Consider the following 21342-nt stretch of genomic DNA (forward strand, 5'->3'; position numbering starts at 1 on the left):
ATATTTTGTATAAAAATAAATAATTAATATAAAATTATCAATTAAAATAATTGATAAGGTACTTATTGCATGAGAAAGAGCTTTTATGTGTCAGAAAGTTCGAAGAGAGTTTCTGTTTGTTCAAATAAACTTGATTTAATAATGCATTACATAAAACATTTTATATTTAATTGATGTATTAAATCATTTATATACATGTATTTTATATATCCATTACATACTAAATTGATGAATACAAAGATTTTATTAAATACTTACTTCTTCAGTTCGTTTGTTTACAGTTCAGCTGTTTGTTCACGTTATATACAAAATATTTTAAATTTCGGTCATTTTCCTTGTGGAAAAATTATTATTAATTTTAATTTTTTTATTTTTAAGTAAGTTAAAAAACACGAAAGCTCTTTGTATGGTTAACGAAATTTATATAGTAAGTGACATTTACTAAGTAAGCAGTGGAAACCTACTGTCATATGCAGATTTTTTCACAACTCTGAAAGGAAAAATAAATATAAAAAGTGATATTAAAATTAATATAATAATTATTAAATTAATATAAATTTGTATTGAGCGATATACGTATTTATGCAAATAGAGTTCTTGTGTCAAAATTTTTTTAGAAAACAAATATAAGAACTGGTGGCATCACTAACTGTCAGTGATAATTTTGACAGCGGCGCGTTAATTTAAAACGGTTGTCGTTTTTTGCTTCATGTTTGGTGTTGTTCAGCGTCCATATTGCTTTGAGTTGTGGAACTGTTCAGATGTGTTTAATGTGATGTGATATTCGGTAGTTTTAACAATAAGCAAATATAATTTGTATAGTTTTGTACTTTTGTTCACGTGAATTAAAAAACAATCAACATGAGTTCGAAAAATTCGGTGCATGTTGGTATTAAAATGCGACCATTGCTTCGCAAGGAAAAAGATGAAAGTGTTTTGTGGAAAGTTGAAAATAACTCTATTCAGCTAATTGAGGGAAAATCGGAACGCTATTATTTTGGTAATTGCATTCATAATATTAGTTAAATAAAACAAACTATAAGAAATGTCTAATGCTGTCAGTTTTAAATAAAACTGTTTATTAGTGCTTTGCATGTTATGTTATCTTGCATTTCGCATTTGTTAAAAAAAAAAAGTATTTTGATATAACTTGGCATTATTTTGTCCAATTGGAAATTTTTTGATGCAATTTTTGTTCATATTAGAATTCCTTAAATAATATTTGCGCAATAATACATCCTTGTGAGGTTATGCCGGCTTTCGAGTTATTTGCGCTATTTGCGTTATTTTCACTTCTTCTTCTTTCTTTTCTGGATGTCACAATAAAATTAAGTTTTTTTTTTATTACTAAAAATGATAAATATTTACCTACATTAAAAAAACAATTTTATATAAGTTTAATAAATTATTTTATATATTCTTAACAAAAATAATTATAAAATTTTAATGGGAATAGCGAAGGCGTTTGATAGCAAGATGTCAAATAAATAATATACGCGGTACGATGTTAATGTATGTGACATGTCAGTTATCCACAGACGAGGGAAGCTGTCATTTGCCTGTCGCGGTTTTGTTGTCAATTTTGTGTTGTCTGCAAAGCCGTTGAATAGAAAATACATAATTCTCATTTTCGGTTGGAGTAATTCAGATTACAATGTTAATACTAATATTTTTAATTAATTAAATTTAATTTCGAAAAAAGTAATTTATTTTTTTAAAGTTTCACTTAGAGTTCTTTAAGATATAAAATGATCATTATACTGTACTTGTGGTTGTTGTTTATTTCTATATATGTTAAGTTGATAAGTTGATCAACTATTAGACAACTATAGGCCTGGCTATAAGACACACATAGACCTATCAATTCTAAGTGATAATAGATGTAACTAAAATTCCACGTAAATTTGTAATAGGCGTCATGAATATTTAAAAAATAAAAAAAAAATAAAAAATAGTATAATTAATAAATAACCTATTTAAGTAGTAATTATAATTAAAATTATTAAAATATGATCATGAAAAAAGGTTAATTATTATATTAAAGGTGAATCATCGAAAGACACAGTGTAAAACTTTTGAACCCGTTAAAACCAACTCTTAGAAATGAATGGAAAAGATTTCCACAGTATTGAGGGAATTTCATTCCAGTAATCAGTGTAGAGGGATGTGAACATATAGACTTAATATCTAGCGAGCTAGGTTCATCTATGCTAGAAAGCAGGGGCGTAAATTAGGGACATAGGGTGATCACAGATCTGTATATATATAACAAAAAATTTATAGTAATAATATTAAACAAAACATATTTTATCAATTTCACACCGAAATTATTATTATTATATTATTATTATTATTATTATATTATTATTATTATTATATTATTATTATTATATTATTATTATTATTATATTATATTATATTACATTATTATTATTATTATTATATAATTATTATTATATTATTATTATTATAAGTATATTATTAATATTATTATATTATTATTATTATTATTATGTTATTATTATCAATATTATACTATTATTATTATATTATTATCAATATTATACTATTATTATTATATTATTATCAATATTATACTATTATTATTATATTCTTATCATTATTATATTATTATCATTATTATTATACTATTATTATCACATTATTAGTAATACTATAATTATATTATTATTGATTATTATATTAGTATTATTACAATATTATTATTACATCATTATTATTACATTATTATATTATTATATTTTTATCATTATTATATTATTATCATTATTATATTATTATCATTATAATATTATTATCATTATATTATTATACTATTATTATTACATTATTATAATAATAATAATAATATTAATAATATAATATTATTATTATTATTATATTATTATTATTTTTATATTATTATTATTGATTATTATATTATCATTACAATATTATTATTATATTATTATTATTATAATATTATTATTATATTATTATATAATTATCATTATTATATTATTATCATTATTATTATTTATTATTATTATATAATTATTATTATATTATTATTATTATTATATTATTATTATTATTATTATTATTATTTATTATTATTATTATTATTATTATTATTATTATTATTATTATTATTATTATTATTATTATTATTATTATTATTATATTATTATTATTATTATATTATATTGTTATTATTATATTATTATTATTAGTATTATTATTATTATTATATTATTATTATTATATTATTATTAATATTATACTATTATTATTGTTGTTGTTGTTGTAAGTCGCAGGGATCTGTAAAGCAAATAACACGAAAGAAATTACAAGACCAATACATGGGTTAAAATGTGGTTAGGTGTTGTTTGTGTAAGAAAAAAGAAGAGGCTATTTAGGAGTAAGCATGGATTGGGATATGGGTGGGATTTGGGCATATGTTGTTAAGAAGGGCACATGTTGTTATTATTAAGAATATATGAATATTATAAGAATATAATATATTATATTTGTTTATATGTATAGTTGCAAATTATATATATTCTTCTTTTCAGATCATATTTTTGATCAACAAAGTGACAATAAAATGATTTTTGATAGAATGGCCAAACAAATTGTTCACTCAAGTATACAAGGTTTTAATGGTACTATTTTTGCCTATGGACAGACGTCTTCAGGTATGCGAATTCTTATAATTTTATTGAATTATTTCTTTATCAAATTAATAAACCTTTGAAATTTTTCAGGTAAAACCTATACCATGATGGGGGATACGGAGAACCCTGGTGTTATACTTTTGGCATTTAAGGAAATATTTAAACAAATTGAACAAATTACTGATCGTAAATTCTTAATTCGGTATGTTTAGAAAGTATTGTTTTTTATTATTTAACAGTAAAAATCTAATTTTTTCACTTTATTATAGTGTTGGTTATATTGAAATTTATAATGAAAAGATCTATGATTTACTTGATAAGAAGAACACAGATCTGAAAATACATGAAACACCATCCGGTATGATAAATGTTACTTGCAAGGAAGCTTATATAACATCTGAGAAAGAACTTTTGTATCATTTTGTTACTGGTAATAAGGAACGGACAACTGGTGAAACAAATATGAATGAACGATCTAGCCGTTCGCATGCTATATTCAGGATCGTAAGTTTTGATTTTAATATTTTTTACTTTTTGGTTAAGTATTTAAATGAACATTTTTTGCTGTTCACTTATGAACTTATATATGTTATAAATATATACATTATACGTCAATGTCTATATATGTGAAATATACTTAATTATTTTGTTAATATTAAATATGTATTTTATGTTTAAATAGACAGAAAGTTCTGCCACTGAAATTTCTACAAGCCGACTCAATTTTTGACAAAATTGTTTTCTTTATTTAACCAATTATTTTGTCAATTTTTTTATAATTTTATCAAATTATTATATAAAAAAATACTTCACTGTACATATATCGTAAATATATATTATATAGTTATTATATTTATTATATTTATTATATAGTAATATTATAATAGTTATTGTAAATATATGTTTTAAATAGAGTCAAATTTCCATAAATCGAAGGTACCATTTTGCAAAGAAAATGTTTGACTTATGGAGACTTCGAGTTAAAGAATTTTTTTGTTATTGTATGTAATTTGATCTCTGAACCTTGTCATGTGATAGAAAATCGAGTTTTACATATTGCAAGTATATATTGTAAATACATATTGCAAATATATATTGTAAATACATATTGCAAACATATATTATAATATAATATAGCAAATATATATTCCAAAATATATACTTTTTCCCTTAATGTATATTTTACATATATTTACCAAATGAATATTTGTTATATTATTATAAGCAGTCTAGGCAGGCATATGTACAATTGTTTTTTCTTATCCCTAGACTCTAGAGCTTTAGTGACTCTATAGCTCGATTATATGTAAAATCTTTTGATAGCAAAAACAATGATCTATGTGTTCTTAAAATAACATAGTATTTGCAATTGCCGTTTTGAAATATAAAGAAAATATTGACCAAACCCTTAATTTCAATAACATTAATAAAGTGTGCGTTGGCTTTTTGTTTTATAATGCGAGTCCACGGTTGAAATTCGGCAGGCTTCGATTCCTGACACTTGTACTTTAAAAATATCTACAATAATTACATATAGTTTTCGATTAAAAAATTATTTCACTATTGTTCCCTTCCTTAACTGAAGATAGATATCTTAAGATAACACATAGCATTTTTCATTATAAATCTATACAAAAACATATTTTATAAATATATTATTTATGCATTATAATTATAAATATTAAATATACATTATTGTTATATATTAGAAATGCTTCTTATAAATATATGCTGCATAGAATGTTATATATACATTCTATATGTTATGTATACATACAATAAACATTCTATTATAAAACAAAATGTTTCGTTTACATTTAGATGATTGAGTCTACGAAAATAGACAAGGGTGAGGCTGTTATTCAAAGTGTACTGCATCTTGTCGATTTAGCAGGCTCAGAGCGTGCTGATCAGACAGGTGCTCGTGGTGCTCGTCTAATCGAAGGTGGTCATATAAACAAAAGTTTACATTTTTTGAGTCTTGTTATACAGCGTTTATCTGAAAATGAAGATGATAAATATATAAGTTTCCGTGATTCCAAATTAACGAGAATCTTACAAGCCTCATTGGGTGGTAATGCATTAACTGCAATTATTTGTGCTGTTAAACCATCGGCTTTAGAAGAAACACTGTCGACTATAAAGTAAGCTATAATAAAATAATTTATATTATAGATAAATTAAATTATACTAATGTTTTGTATTTATTTAGCTTTGCATTGCGTGCTAAAACGTTAAAAAATAAACCGATTGTAAATGAAAATGTGTCTGATGCTACGATGATGAGACGTCTCGAGCAAAAAATTCGAGCATTAGAGACTGATTTAGAAATAGAGCGACGTAAAAATGAATCTCAAAAGTCCAAAATTAAAGTCGGTGAATTAGAACAACGTTTAAAAGGCGAAACTCATAAAATTATTAATAATTCACTTCATGCTAAGCATCGTCGTCGGACTTGGTGTCCTGCTACAAAAAATCCAAATACTGAGCAGGGTACACCATCTACATCTTACGGTTTAGTTACGCCAGCTCCACAATCTCACAGCCACATGTTGTCATGTAATGTCAAGAAAATTTCTCCTGCTTTTTTGACGCCTCTGTTAACTTTGACTGCTAATTCTGATGATGATGAACAATTTGTACCTGGTGAAAAATATAATTTCGGTAAAGAACAACTAACACAAGTTCGCGAAGAAACAAGCCCAACACATGCGTTTGACGGAGAAGTGCGTACGGTTAGCATAACTCCAAGGAATACAGGCTCTAGGTATGTAATAAATTATTTTCTCGTTTATTGTTGGTGGTGCTAATTTACTATTTTATTAAACTAATTTTTAATTTCAATCTATTTTAACTATTCTATTTAATATCACCACATAATATTTTTACTACTTAGTCATTTAATATTTTTGGTGCATGTTTATATCTCAACTATGCACAATTATCATGTATAAATTACAATCTCTGTAAAAATTCATTTACTTATATGTTATCCATTGTATATAATAATCAATATATTACGAAATGCAAGTCGGGAAAAAATAGAACAAGATTTATTGGAATTAGAAGAATTTACCAACCTTGAAAATACCATACAAGTTAAACACGAGACCTATAAGGCACAGAGTGAAGTTCTTGAAAATCTTGTTAGTCGTAACCAATTGCTTGAAGGTGAAAGACGACAATATATAGCTGCACAGACTGAGCTATTGTTTGCCAAAGAACAACTCGAGAAAAGTGAGGAACGGTAAGTCTATATATATGCTATTCTTTGTATTGTGAAGCTTTAAAAATAATTATTTATGTGGCGGCTCTATTTTCATATATTAAACTACAATCTTAACCATTATTTTATAAAAAATCATAGCATGAAATAATTTTGCTTTCTAAAACTGGGTCTGTTTTCTTAATCAAAGTAGTTATATTCTCCTTATATGCCTTTTATATTCGTTTTATATTCGTTTAGTATTCGTTTTATATCAAACAATATCTAGCAAAAACAATATAAATATAGATAATCTTAGATAAAATCTTGGTAATAAATTTAGTTTAGTATCTTTTTAATAACACTTTTACTTTAGAAACCAGTATACATATAAATAATCTTATTCGTTCTCATTTTTTTTCAATCTTTTAGTAACTAGATGTTCATTTAACTAGATGTTAGTTTAACTAGATGTTATATTTAAAATGCATAAACATTAATAATCTGTTGAAAGTTATAAAGATTTATAATCATTTTAATATTGTGTACTTTATGCTTGTGTCCGTTTGGATTGCTGGTCCTAAGAGATCGTGTATTTTTTAAATCATTGAAATGGTATGAATTGTTTCTGTAGATTCAAAAGGTATAAAATTTCAAAATCAACAAAATGTTACATTTATTTTCAAAAGTAGAAAGTTTATTTTGACTAGAGCATTGGCTGTTAGATATAGCAAATATATTGGTTTATTAACTGATTTTGCCAATTTTTATAATTTATGATTACATTGATCAAATATTTCCTGAGTTGATAACATAAGATCACATATATATTGTTAGTGTGGTAATGTACTTTAATTTTAATTTGTATAAGCAAATACGAGATAGCAAGATAAGACAAAAAAAGAATGACTTCTGGGTCGAAATAGGACAAGAATTGTACCAGTCAGCTGCCACAACTAAAGGTGAATCTACTCAGTGCTATGGTATCTGTGCTTGACAGATCATTGTGTTGCAAAAAGACATTCAATGAAATTTGGGCTATAGAAAGTCATTATAGGGAACTATAATGGTGGATTGATTGAGGCCCTAAACTCCACTTAGGAGAGAAGAACAGCAGTGGTAGTAGTACTAGTATAATGATGGGTTATAGACTACTTTCGGCCTGCTGGTAGTTCTGTAGTAAAATAGGAAACTGTGCTTCACTCTATGTATTGGTGTCATTTGACCAGTCAAAAGAATGTTAGAAAAGTCTTCTCCTACCAGCTGACAGAATTATAATTCTATAAAATTATGGTACATTTGACTATAGAGACGTATTCGGTTAATTTTCCTTTGCTTAAATCAGGAATAGTGTTTTTTCAACATTGTCTGTGCGCTGACTGTTTTGATTTTCTACGAGTTTTTGGCGGACTATGAGGTTCTATGTCTTATCTGTTTTCCTATGGTATAATAAATATGATAAGGACACATTTTTTAAACTTAAGTGGACTTTGATGCACAATGCAGAGTTTCCAACATAAATCTGAACCTAGTAATAAATATAAGCTTATTCGTTTGATAAATTTGACCCGTTTGCAAGTGTGATAACTACGACTCCAAATTATTATATTATATATATAATCTATAATATCATTATATTATAATATGATAATGCTATAATATATATCTATATATATATATTATAATATTATTATATTATAATATGATAATGCTATAATATATATATATATATATATTATAATATTATTATATTATAATATGATAATGCTATAATATATATATATATATTATAATATCATTATATTATAATATGATAATGCTATAATATATATATATATTATAATATATTATATATTATTTATAATATGATAATGCTATAATATATATATATATTATAATATTATTATATTATAATATGATAATGCTATAATATATATATATATTATAATATTATTATATTATAATATGATAATGCTATAATATATATATATATATTATAATATTATTATATTATAATATGATAATGCTATAATATATATATATATATTATAATATTATTATATTATAATATGATAATGCTATAATATATATATATATTATAATATTATTATATTATAATATGATAATGCTATAATATATATATATATTATAATATTATTATATTATAATATGATAATGCTATAATATATATATATATTATAATATTATTATATTATAATATGATAATGCTATAATATATATATATATATATATTATAATATTGTTATATTATAATATGATAATGCTATAATATATATATATATATATATATACATATATATATATATATATGCTTTAATATATATATATATATAATATTTAATATGTAATATATATATATATAATATGTAATGTGTAATATATAATAAATATAATATATATAGTATATAATATATATAACGTATATAATGTATATAATAGATAATATATGATATATAATATATAACAATTATACAACGACAGTTGAACAATTGAGCTTGTTTTGAAGTAATTGACGTTATTCGGTTTTGTCAAATAACACATACCATAGGGAACACAATAAATGTCAAAACAAGTAGCGCAAAAATACGATTTGAGCAAAACAAAACAAAACAAAAACAGAAACAAAAACAAAAGCAAAAATAAAAACAAAATGTTAAAAAATATCAGGTATGAAAGAGTTGAGATATCTTGGCTAAATCATTATGTGGCTGAGTTTGAAGTACTTGGTGTTTTGCCGCCGTTGGTACGGGTGGGTTTTATCAAGCGGTGGCAGTCCGAGCGGTAATCACATTGTTTTGTTGTTTGATAAATTTACATTAATACTTTTTAAACCTATTTAAGTTCCTATTCTACAGTTTGGTTTAATTATTTATTTTTTGTTTTTATTTTTGTGCTAAATACAATAAATAAGCTGCCATATTGGAACGGTGTCGTCGCTTCAAAAGGCAACAAATTTGTTATTTTGATTGTGTTTTTTCATTTAGCGCTAATTTCGATCTGCTCCATTAAGTATCTCGATATTATTTATGCGCCATTCAATAATTTTTTTTTTATCGGTTTTTGTTGTTAGTGTTTTGTTTTTTATTTTTTATTTTTTATTTTTTTTTCTACTATTTGTTTTGTATGCTAATGAGCTTAGGTTGCGAATTTGAAACTCGTTGTTGTTTTTGCAGCTTTGGTTTTGTTGGTTGTTGTTGGTGTTGTGTACCCAAGAGTATAAATTCCACAAGATACGAATACGACTTTATTATTTAAATGTATTAAAATCTATAAGAAACTACAAAAAAAAAGATACAATTAAAAAAACAAAAAAAAAAAAAAACGAAAAAAAAACATGCACCAAAAGTGCATAGAAGAAAGTACATTTCTCTATTTTTAGTGCGTGTGAAAAGCGGAAAAATGTGTGAGATTTGTATCCAGAAGTTATAGATAATGTTCAGTGGTGAAGATTCATAGTATGTATGTGCATTGGCAGTTGGTGGGGCGAATTGTGTACTGTGTACGCGCTTTATATCAATATGATAAGTGTTTTTTTTTATTGGCTTCTATGTATAGCGTCTAAGTTCGTATCACATGTGCCTAAAACAGTTTTGATAAAAATATATAAGTTGAAAACCAATAATTTTACACTTGAAGTTGAATTAGTTGAATTGGTTGGAAAAAAATGTGAAATAAAATTAAATGATTAATTTAAAAAAGTAAAAAAAAACCCTTTCAACTTATTTTTAAGCTAATTAGTCGTTACTTAACGTTGTATTAAAATGTCATGTATTTACCAGTAACTGTTGTTATATATTCAAAAGTTTACCTACGCCTATCTTAGCTCATGTTTCTTGGTTTAAACAAAAAAAACATAAATAAATTATGTAAGTTTTGAAATTACTTTTTTAATTAAAATATTCAATTCAGAATATCACTTTTCTTATTGAAGATAAGTGCGTAGTTTTAATATTTTCTAATATTCTATTAAAAACAAAGAAGACATTTTTAAAATAATCACTTAATTAAATAGCCATAACAACGCGTTAAAGGGTTTCGGGCTGTCTCGACAGCATCTCTCTCAGCTGCTCCTGCGTATCTACTTTAATCTCGTACTTCAAGTGCGGTTAGTACTCTCACAGAGCTTGATCATTCCAGCGGAGACATAGTTTACCCTCAATTCTGCTTCAAATAGGTTTTCCACTGGAGCATTTTGATCCAATCTCACGATATGACAATGCCAGCGAACCCGCTGATTGTTATATTGATATTGAATTTTTTTAAATATATTATGATATAATTGACAGGAGACTTATTGGCTTATATGAAAGAAATAATTCTTAATCTTAGTTGTGCTTAGATAAGATTTTAGCCACTTTTCGTGCCACTGAAGAATACTTAATATTAATATAACAATTAAAGAAGAAGATGTTAATTGCATTTTTAATTATTCTTCTAGAAATGTCGATTTTTAAATTTGTTAAGTTTTTACATTGTTTATATTAAAAAAAACTATCGACGCCATCTAGCGCTAGTATATGTAATTTTTGCATTGACTACGTTAAGGTTAGTAGCAATATGTGGTAATTTTTATGAAAAAAATTACACATTTTAAAGCTCGATATCTCGAAAAGAACTGAGTTATATTACCAAGTAGCTCAGTGGAAAAATAGTTCTTCAAAATATTTGTTTTTACTAAAATCCTTTGTCAAATGGTTGTGTGTGGAAAATCGAAATCTTGTCTGTTCATACTTTTCAAAAAGTATATTTAATGAATTTGTTCAATAAAAAATAAAATTACATTTATAATTAAAAACTGTGTTTAAACTTTTATCTGTCAATCATTAAAATTTTACTAACTGAAGACAAATGTGTGTATATATTCCGGATGTATTTCCGGTACTGATTCGTTTCCGATTTTCGTATTGAAAAAATCATATTTTTTCACTTGACAATATTTTATTTTGAGTACTTTTGGCAATAAACAGAAACAGCGTTGTATATAAACTAACTAAAAATTTTTATTGTTGTATTTTCATTTCTATTTGAACACTTCAAGAAGGGTTCGGCAAAAAAAAATTAACATTGTTTTGTTTTTGAAATACATTTATCAAGTATGAATGACAATAAGTAATTATTTACTACGAGCTAAATACACTAGGTCCGCATATGGACTAGGTCCAGTGACATATCCATACATACTTAAAATATAATTGGTCAGCCAAAAATTCAATTAATTAAAATAATATAATATTAATCTTTGTTGTTGTTGTTCACTACAAATAATAATGTTATAAATATAAAAAACATAAGGGGTTTTATTTTTGGGTTTTTGGCTTATGATTCAGTTTCGGTTGATGGGCTTGGTTATAACATTAGCTTAGCGTTGAAGTATTTGTTCTATATTTAAGTTTACATTTTACAAATTAATAATAATAAAAATATATTTCAGATGTCGTATTTTGGAAGCAAAAACAAAGTCTTTAGAAGCTGACAACACGGATACAGATACAATCCAGTTTGAAGTTGAGTTAGAAAAGTATCGTAAGGAGTTGGAAGAAATTAAATCACAACTTTGTACCCAACAATATGAGTTATCAACGTGCAAAAGTCAAATAAATGCCTACAAAGTTGAAAAGTCTCAGTTTGAAGCTCAAATATTAGACTATCAGAAAAAACTCTCAGAGGTAGAGGAAACTAACCAGCAACTGGATATGGAAAATCGGACACTGGTCAGTTTGGATTTTGAATATCAAAGCCTAAAATCAAAATCACAACGACGTGAAAATGAACTGCTTGATGTGATAAATGATAAAGAAAAATTGATATTTACTTTGGAGTCTAAAAATAATAACAGAAGTTCCAATTTACATAATGGTGAACTCAGGTCTTGTGTGAAATGTGTAGATATGCAACTGTTGTTGGTTGAGAATAAAAAAGTAAAGGAGGAGTTTGATTTACTGACTTCTGAGTATGAAAAATTGCAAAATAATTTGAAGTCGACAGAGAAGGAAATGGCTAAAATAATGGCCATCAAAACAGCTAGTGATGATAATACAGACTTTCAAAATATACATGATGAGATAAATGCGTTGCGTAGTAAATTAGAAATCCTGCAAACGGAGTATAGTATTCTAGAAGGTAATAAGTGTGTGGCTGATATGAGAAATGATGAACTTTCTCAGTCTGTTAATGCAGCACAAGGTGAAATGAATTTATTATTAAAGAAATATGAAAAACTAGAACAATTGTGGCTCAACGAGAAGGAGAATGTTATTACTATACAGAAACAGTATGATGCCATCGAAATAAAGTACAAGACTTTAGAGGAAAAATATAAAGTATTCGAACAGTCAAATGTGAAATCGCTGCAAGTGATAGAGGGTTTGGAACGTGATAATAAGTTACTACAGGCAGAAATTAGTAACTTAAAAGAACAATGTATACAAGCTCAAAACCAGATTCAGAACCTTGAAAAAGGGAGGGATAGCCAAAATGAATTGTTTGAAATTAAAATAAGCGAATTAAAAGCGCAACTAAGTAGATCAGAGGCTGAATATAATAAAGGTTTGTATATATTTAATTTAATTTTGTATAATATAAATTACCTTTTTTGTTTTTATACATTTAGATAAATTGGATGAAGCTGAAAGTAGTGGCAATATCATAACTAAACTTAAGTTGGAGCTAAGTGAAAAACAGCAACATATAAATGAATTACAAAAAGAATATGATGTTTTATCTAATCAATTGATGGATAATGTACAAGAAAACGAACAACTTCGATCTGAAATAAATAATTTACAATTAGTGTCAATTCAAAAGCGAACAGTTAGTACGGAAACAATTGAAGCTGTAATTGGTTGCGATAAATGTCATGATGTAAATGTTGAAGATATACAGAATACGATCAAACTACAAACGGAGCAATTTTACGAATTAAGAATTGACACTGAAAAAGTGATAAATGAGTTACGTGAAAACATTAAAGTACTTACAGATGAATTGTTCGAAAAGTCATTGCTTGTGGAAAGATGCGCGTGCTCTGAGTATAAAAAGCAAATTCAAGATTTAGAAAAAGAACATGCCGAAATAACGTTATTATATAATGATCTACAAAAGAACAGTACACTTAAATTAGATCATTCTATGGATTCTATTAGTTCGAAACTATTTAATGATTCTTCAAATCATACTACTGGTGGATTTTTAATTCCCCCTGAAAGTGGCCACCTGAAAGAAATTGAAAATAATTATACAGAAATCATTAAAGAAATGCAAGCAAAAGAAATAGAACAGTTGCAAATCATAAATTCAAAAGAGCAGTCAATCGAATCTCTACGAGAGGAGCTGAAATTAGCATATGATAATATAGAAAAAGAAAAGAAGAATCTAAAGGATGTTGAAAATAGTATGGAACTAGCATTATATGATAAAATTGATGCTCATGAAATTGAACTCCGCAAGAATTTAAGAAATTTCAAACAGAATTATGAAGAACAAATTGCTAGTCTTGAAGAAGAAATTCAAAATTTAAAAAATTCTAATACAACTTTAATTGTGGAAACTAATAATATTGCAAAGGAAGAAAATTGTACAATTTCAGATCATATGAAAACTTTGGAAGATACAGTAGAAATGTCTAGAAAATACGGTGATGCTTTAAAAATTGTAAGAGATTTAAACGGTGAAATGGTTAAACTAAATCAAAATACCTCTGAGAAACAAGAAGTATGCATGGATGAAAACTGTGATTTACAATATGAACTAAATCAATTACGAAAACATTGTGAAAATATTAAAAATGTCAGGAATTTGTTACTTTATCAAAATGAAAATTTAAAATCTAAGTTATATATAATTTTAGTAAACAACGAACAATTTGCCATTGAGATAATGGAGCTTAAAGAATTTGTAAATTTACTTCAAGTAGAAAATGCAAACATAAAGTCTAAACTTCAAGTAGCACTTGATGAAAACAATTTGTATAGTGTGCATGTAGAACAACTTAAAGAATCGAATAATATGCTAAAAGTTACAAACAAAACACTAGAAACGAAGATTGACACTGCTGATGTTAATGAAGAAACAAAAGCGAAAGAACTTAATTCAGATAATCGTTTTGATTTAGAACTGGAAGGGGTTAAGCCGTTAGAACCAGTTTTAGACGCTTTAACTCCATCACCAAGTAAGGTTTTGTCAGATGATAATAGTCAAAAAAGTAATTTGATTGATCAGTATGTGGAACAACTAGAAGAGTGTAGAAATATATTAAAAGCGGAAAATGAAATTTTGAATTCCAAGCTCGAGGAGGCTGAGGAGAAAAATGATCGTCTTTATGTGCTACTTAATGAAATTAAAATATCAGAGACCGCTTTCAAAGATGAAGCGTTAACATTACACTTTAAACTAGAAAATGCCAAAGAATACAAAAAAAAGGTGAATGTATTAAGTGAAAGAAATAATTCACTAACAGGAGTAGTTGACCAGCTTGCTTCTGAAAATAATCATCTTAATCATGTTATAAAGTGCCATACCGAATTAACAAATAGTCTGCAAATTGAAATTGAACAGAAAAATGTCCAAGTGGAAGCTTACTTAAGCGAAAATATGCAAATGAAATCACAGATAGCAGAGCTGGTTGATGTAAATAGTTCACTTAAAATCGTTAATGAAGACTTGAAAACTGCTTTACAATTAAAAACGGATGAAATAAGTGAAACGAAAATTCTTTTAGATTCTTTACAAAAAGAAAACGATTCGGTAAATTTAATAAGTTCCAAACAAAATGAAGAAATCCAAGATCTCATTAAGCAAATAAAATCATTAACAGATATTAATTCCTCGCAAATAACAACAATCCAAGAGTTTGATGAAAAAAATCGCGATCTAACTACCCTACTGCATTTAGTAGAAGCTGATTGCAATGCCGCCAAACAATTGGAAAATAAATCAAAAGTAGAGTTGTCAAATTTATTAATTGATTTTCAAAACCTTATGGAAGATATAAAGTCTCTTCAAGATGATCACAATAATCTGATGGAACATTTCACTGTTTTAAAAAGTAGTACAAGCCAGTTGGAATTAGATTATGCAAAATTGGAATCTGATGCTGGAGAAAGAGAAAAGATTATTCTTCAGTTAACAGCACATAATAAAGAACTAAAGAACGAGATTATATATATGGAAAATGAAAGAGAATTTGTAAAAAATATAGATCAGCTTAATAAATTAACTGAAGAGAATAAATGTTTGCAGACTGAGCTTGATGAGCGAAAAAATTCGGCAGAAATATCTGAAAAGATATATAATGAAAAAGTTGTTGATCTAGAAAAACTGCTAGAACAGTATAAAAATGAGGCACACAAAGCGCAACAAGATTTAGTTAATGTCATAGATATATCTGCGCAGTTGGAGCAAGCAAAGGCAACTATAGAAGAACATGCAGAATGTCGTGATAATGTTATAAAATTAAAATCTACAATTAAAGGCCTCAACAAACAATTGGATGATGTAAAGGCAATTGTGGCAAAACATGCAGACTGCGCACAAATACGCAAAAAATTAGATATTAAGATAAGTCAACAAAATAAAGAATTGGATCATGTAAAGAAAATTGTAGAAAAACACACGACATGCAGCCCAGCTCGTCAAAAACTGGAATCAAAACTTGTCAACCTTTGCAAGCAATTAGAACATTACAAAGGGATTGCAAAAGAACATTCGAAATGTGATAAGACCATGGGCGAATTGCAATCTAGGCTCATGAGTCTTATCGCAGAAACAGAGAGTAAAAATGTTCTTTTAGAAAAGCATGCGGAATGCGGTGATATAAAAAATAAATTAGAATCCAAAATTCAGGATCTTTCCACAGAGTTGGCCAAAGTTACGAAGGCTGTAAAAGAGCATAAAGATTGTGTAAATTTATCCGTAAATCTAGAGCCGAATATCGAATATTTAAAGCATACTAATATATCTCTGATAAAACCGAATGAAAGTTTAAATAATACATTGGTTAAAAGTCATCGTAATGCAAATGACCAGATTGCAATGCATAATTATACAAATACTTTGGAAGAAAAAGAACGGCTAAATTTGCAGCTAAATTATTTAGAAAAAGAAAATGAAAAACTACAAAATCAAATTGAAAGTTTACAATTTCAATATAAAGAATTGTTGAATGAGAATGAGAAATTGACACAGTTGAGTTTCAATAAGAAATTATCAGATGAACAAATATCTCAATTAAATTCCGAATTATCGAAGTACAAGGAAATTTTACAAGAACAAAACGACATTAACACCAATCTTCAAGAGAAATTGGTAAGTTCAAGAATTTTATATACAATTTGGTAGTTATTTTTTATATTATTCACATTATTTATATTCACATTATTTGTATTATTTACTTTATTTACTTTATTTATGTTGTTTATATTTGAATTATAATATTGTTTATTATTTATATTGTTTATTATATTTATATTATTTATTATATTTATATATTTATTATATTTATATTATTTATTTTAATAATGAGATTAATTTAACCAGTTCGTTTTGTTTTTTTAAATTATAATTTTTATTTAGGCTACTCTGGTCTTGTGACTGGGACGCATATAAAAAATTAATTGATTTTGTCGGGTGGAAAAATGAAATAAATTAATTCTTTATTTCCATCCCAGTCACAAGACCAGAGAGTAGCCTAAATAAAAATTATAATTATTTTATTTACATAACTTAGTTTATATTAATCATTTAATTATTATTTATTTTATTTATTTTATTTGTATTATATATTTTATTTATTTTATTTGTATTATATATTTTATTTATTTTATTTGTATTATATATTTTATTTATTTTATTTGTGTTATATATTTTATTTATTTTATTTGTATTATATATTTTATTTATTTTATCTATATTATCTTTTTATTTATATTATTTATTTTATTTGTATCATTTGTTTTATTTTATTTACATAGTTTATTTTATTTTTTTTATATATATAATTTATTTTATTTATATTATTTATTTTAAAGTTTAATTAGTATCGTCGATAAAGCTACGCTTTCTTTTTTGTCATGAAGCTATTTATTTAAAATTAAGAGGGTTTCGAATAGCAAAGAAAGGACAAACACAAAAATTTAGTTAATTTATTGAAATTACTCATCATCTGTGGTCTTAGGAAATATTCGAAATTCTTATTTAGTTTATAGGTCGTATATAATTTGTTTGGACTAAATTGTTTGGACACAATTAGCCAACACTGTCAGGTTTTGGGTGAAAAATCTTTTATTAAGCTATATATATATGAATATTGTAACTATATTTCTATCAATTTTAAATTTTAAGCTAGCACCTCATAAATGGCCGAAGCCAAAGAGAAGAAAAAGTTAGATGAATGATTAAGAAAGTAATTAAGCGCGAAATCCCTTTAGTCTGCTGTAGTAACCATTAAGTTATTTAAAAATTCTCAATACGTACTTAAACACTTAAACTATATTTCTTATTTAAATATGTTACGTTAAGTAATGAATATGTCTATTAATAATTTCATTTTATTTTCTAATAATAGACTTCAGAAGAGGATTCTTATTTAAATCAAAAGTCTACTCTTATCAAAACTATTAATTCGCTTACTAGTGAAAAACTAGCTCTTGAAAAGAAGCTCAATACAATGCAACTAGCTGTGGTGAAACTTGAAAGTGAATTGTCTCAAAAGAAAATTGATAGTTTCGGTAATTTAAATGAAACAAATCAGTCTTCTTCATCTTTATCAACATCTCCAGAACGCAGAAGCTTGGATCTAGTTAAGGTAAGAAGGAAAAAACTAACTTCCTTTTAAAACTGTTTGCAAATGTGTATACACTTATACCCCGCAGTTTCGACTTCGATTTGCGTTGGTGATGTTTCGATTTGCTTCGTATTTTAATATATGCGTACGGAGAGGATTCCCATTTTATTTGTTGAGGATCATATTTTTTTAAAAGGGGACTTATATGTATTAAGTTTTTAGTTAAAAGGTGTTAGTTTACATTTGTGTTGTGAAGTGGAAATGTATAAAGAAAAGTATAAAGAAAGTATAAAGTATAAAGAACAAAAGTTACACATTTAAAAATGTTTTTAACTTGGAGAAAAACCTGCTGACATTGTGAGAATTCTAAGTCCAGCTTCTGTAAGAACGATTTGTAATCCTGATGCGGACAATATAAAGAGCTAAGCTATAATGGAAAAGCTGTCACACATTTGCAGGTCAAGCAAGGAAGTCCATTAATTGCAAAAATGGAGTCCTTTAAATCCATTTGGATAGAAAATTAGAATCAAAGAAGAGTGCCTTTGAGCAAAATATTAATTCAGAATAAGGCCCTGTCGATGTTCAATGAGTTAAAACGTATTTGTTTATAAACAAGTGGTCAAAAAGCACCATATTTTTGGGAGATATGTGGTTAATGTAATTCGTTTTGTATTGTTTCAATTTCGCTTTTTGTTGGTCCCAATTAACGACGTAAATGTAAACTAACTCTTTTTAACTAAAAACTTAATAAATGTAAATTCCCTTTTAAAAAAATGTTACCAACAACATAGAAAAGGATGATCCCCTCTGTAGCATGTATTAAAAATCAAAGCAATTCGAAGTCAAAACTTATGTTTTTTTTGGGAACGCAATTTGAATTAACGCAAATCGGGGCGACGCAAATCGGAGTATTAGTGTATTAGTTTTAAACTATTTATATTGATGTAATGTTTTTTTTGTTAGGTTTATAAATAAATAAGTTCCGTTTTATAATTTCACATTAAAAAAGTTTATTAAAATATTTTTTTTTTTGTATTTTTAACATTCTCCAGAAATCTATTAATGTGGAAGATAAGTTATCTGATAAAAAGGAAAAAATTATTCAACATGAAAGCGCAGAACGTAGAGACAAGCGTCGAAGTGTGTACGATGAAAGACGTCGTCAGTCATTATGGGGTGCCTATCGTGACGTAGAAGTAATGACAGACCCGACTGGTAAGTTTATAAATAATTTATTAAACATTTCTGGCTTTAAATTTTTAAAGGGTTATCTATTTTACGTTCCTGATATGTTTCAGTCACATGTGTCTAATACAAGATTTAGTTTAACTTTTGTCATTTTTTAACATTTATCGTTTAATACTCAGTAAACTTGTTAAAATTATGAAAGCTTATTACAAAAATGGTGATGATTGGTAAGGTCCACTGATTTTAACCTCAATCAGAACTCTATGTTATCTAGCAAATTAATATGAATTATATTTTTAAAAATGGACTTAATTACTTATTTTTATCATTTTCAGACGCAAACTGTGGTTGTATTGAATTAAATGAAAAAGTTAAGGAATTAACATCCACTCTCTTTATACGGGAAGGTCAAGTAACTACACTTAACATGCAATTAAAAAATCATCCACTTAAGTCTGAAAATGTGAGACTGAAACAACGATTGCACGAAGAGCAAGAAAATCATCGTTTTGAAATAAAACGTTTTAAACAAGCAGTAATTGATGCAAAGAAAGCAAAAATGGTCGTTGATATCTCGAAAAAGTCTGTGAACTCTGCAAACTCTGATACAAAGGCTGTTGCTGCAATTTCATCGCCCACATGTGAGGTTAATGGCAATAACGATGCTAATGTTACAGATAAAGTAAAAAAGGATATGGTGGAAGCTGGCACGCAAACTATGGGCGAGTATGACACGATAATTCAACAATTGGAGACGAAATATCGAGACCTTCGCACAGTTTGCCGTGCTCGTTATAACGAAATTAAGAAGCTAGAATCACAAATAAGTGCTGGGAAGGAAAATCAGAATAATTCTGAAAATAAAAGCGTTCTTTCGGCTTTAGAACTTAGTCAATTTAAGGCTCTTAAGGTATTTATTTTATATAATATTTATGCGAGTATATATATGTATGTTTAACTTTTCTTATCTTCATTTTTAGCTCAAACTGGAGATTACTGAAAAGGAATTCAAAGAGCTCAAAATAAAATATGAAGAAGCAAAGATTATTTTGCACAAACGTCAGGAAGAAAATTTAAAATTACGCGCTTCTCTCTCTGAGAATAAATAGCAGTTATAGTATATATGTAATTTTTGTTTATAGTACTTAATCACAAAACACTGGTGCTAATAATTTTCAAGTTTAATATACTTAATCTAATCATTTAAAATATTTTAGATTGTTCAAATGTTAAATTGCATATACAATTAATTAATATTAATACTTTAATTATATAAAATATACATATAATAAGTAAAACAATAATTTAATTGTAAAGAAACATAGTTGATGATTTTAAACATCTAAATTAAATACGAACATTTAAGTTCTTAAAATTAAAAATATTTTGTAATATTTTTGGTCATTCAAAAATAAATTAGTCATAGTCTTTAAGGCTTTTGTAACTTAAAAACACATAAATTATTTATTTCC

At 26.1% G+C, this 21342-nt stretch overlaps 1 protein-coding gene across 1 annotated transcript; it reads left to right on the forward strand.

Moving 5' to 3' along the window:
• Window positions 1-635: 635 nt before the first annotated feature.
• LOC119662438 (kinesin-related protein 4) lies at window positions 636-21066 on the forward strand. The gene is made up of 13 exons (XM_038072061.1): window positions 636-1000; window positions 3576-3698; window positions 3768-3879; window positions 3947-4181; window positions 5499-5821; window positions 5890-6444; window positions 6709-6924; window positions 12335-13449; window positions 13514-17205; window positions 18464-18703; window positions 19735-19897; window positions 20206-20780; window positions 20851-21066. Exons 1-13 carry the CDS (start codon window positions 862-864, stop codon window positions 20977-20979), a joined length of 7617 nt encoding a protein of 2538 aa, XP_037927989.1. The 5' UTR covers window positions 636-861; the 3' UTR covers window positions 20980-21066.
• The last annotated feature ends 276 nt before the right edge of the window (window positions 21067-21342 follow it).

The sequence above is a fragment of the Teleopsis dalmanni genome, chromosome X, assembly GCF_002237135.1.
Source record: "Teleopsis dalmanni isolate 2A chromosome X, ASM223713v2, whole genome shotgun sequence".
In the NCBI taxonomy this organism is placed as follows: domain Eukaryota; kingdom Metazoa; phylum Arthropoda; class Insecta; order Diptera; family Diopsidae; genus Teleopsis; species Teleopsis dalmanni.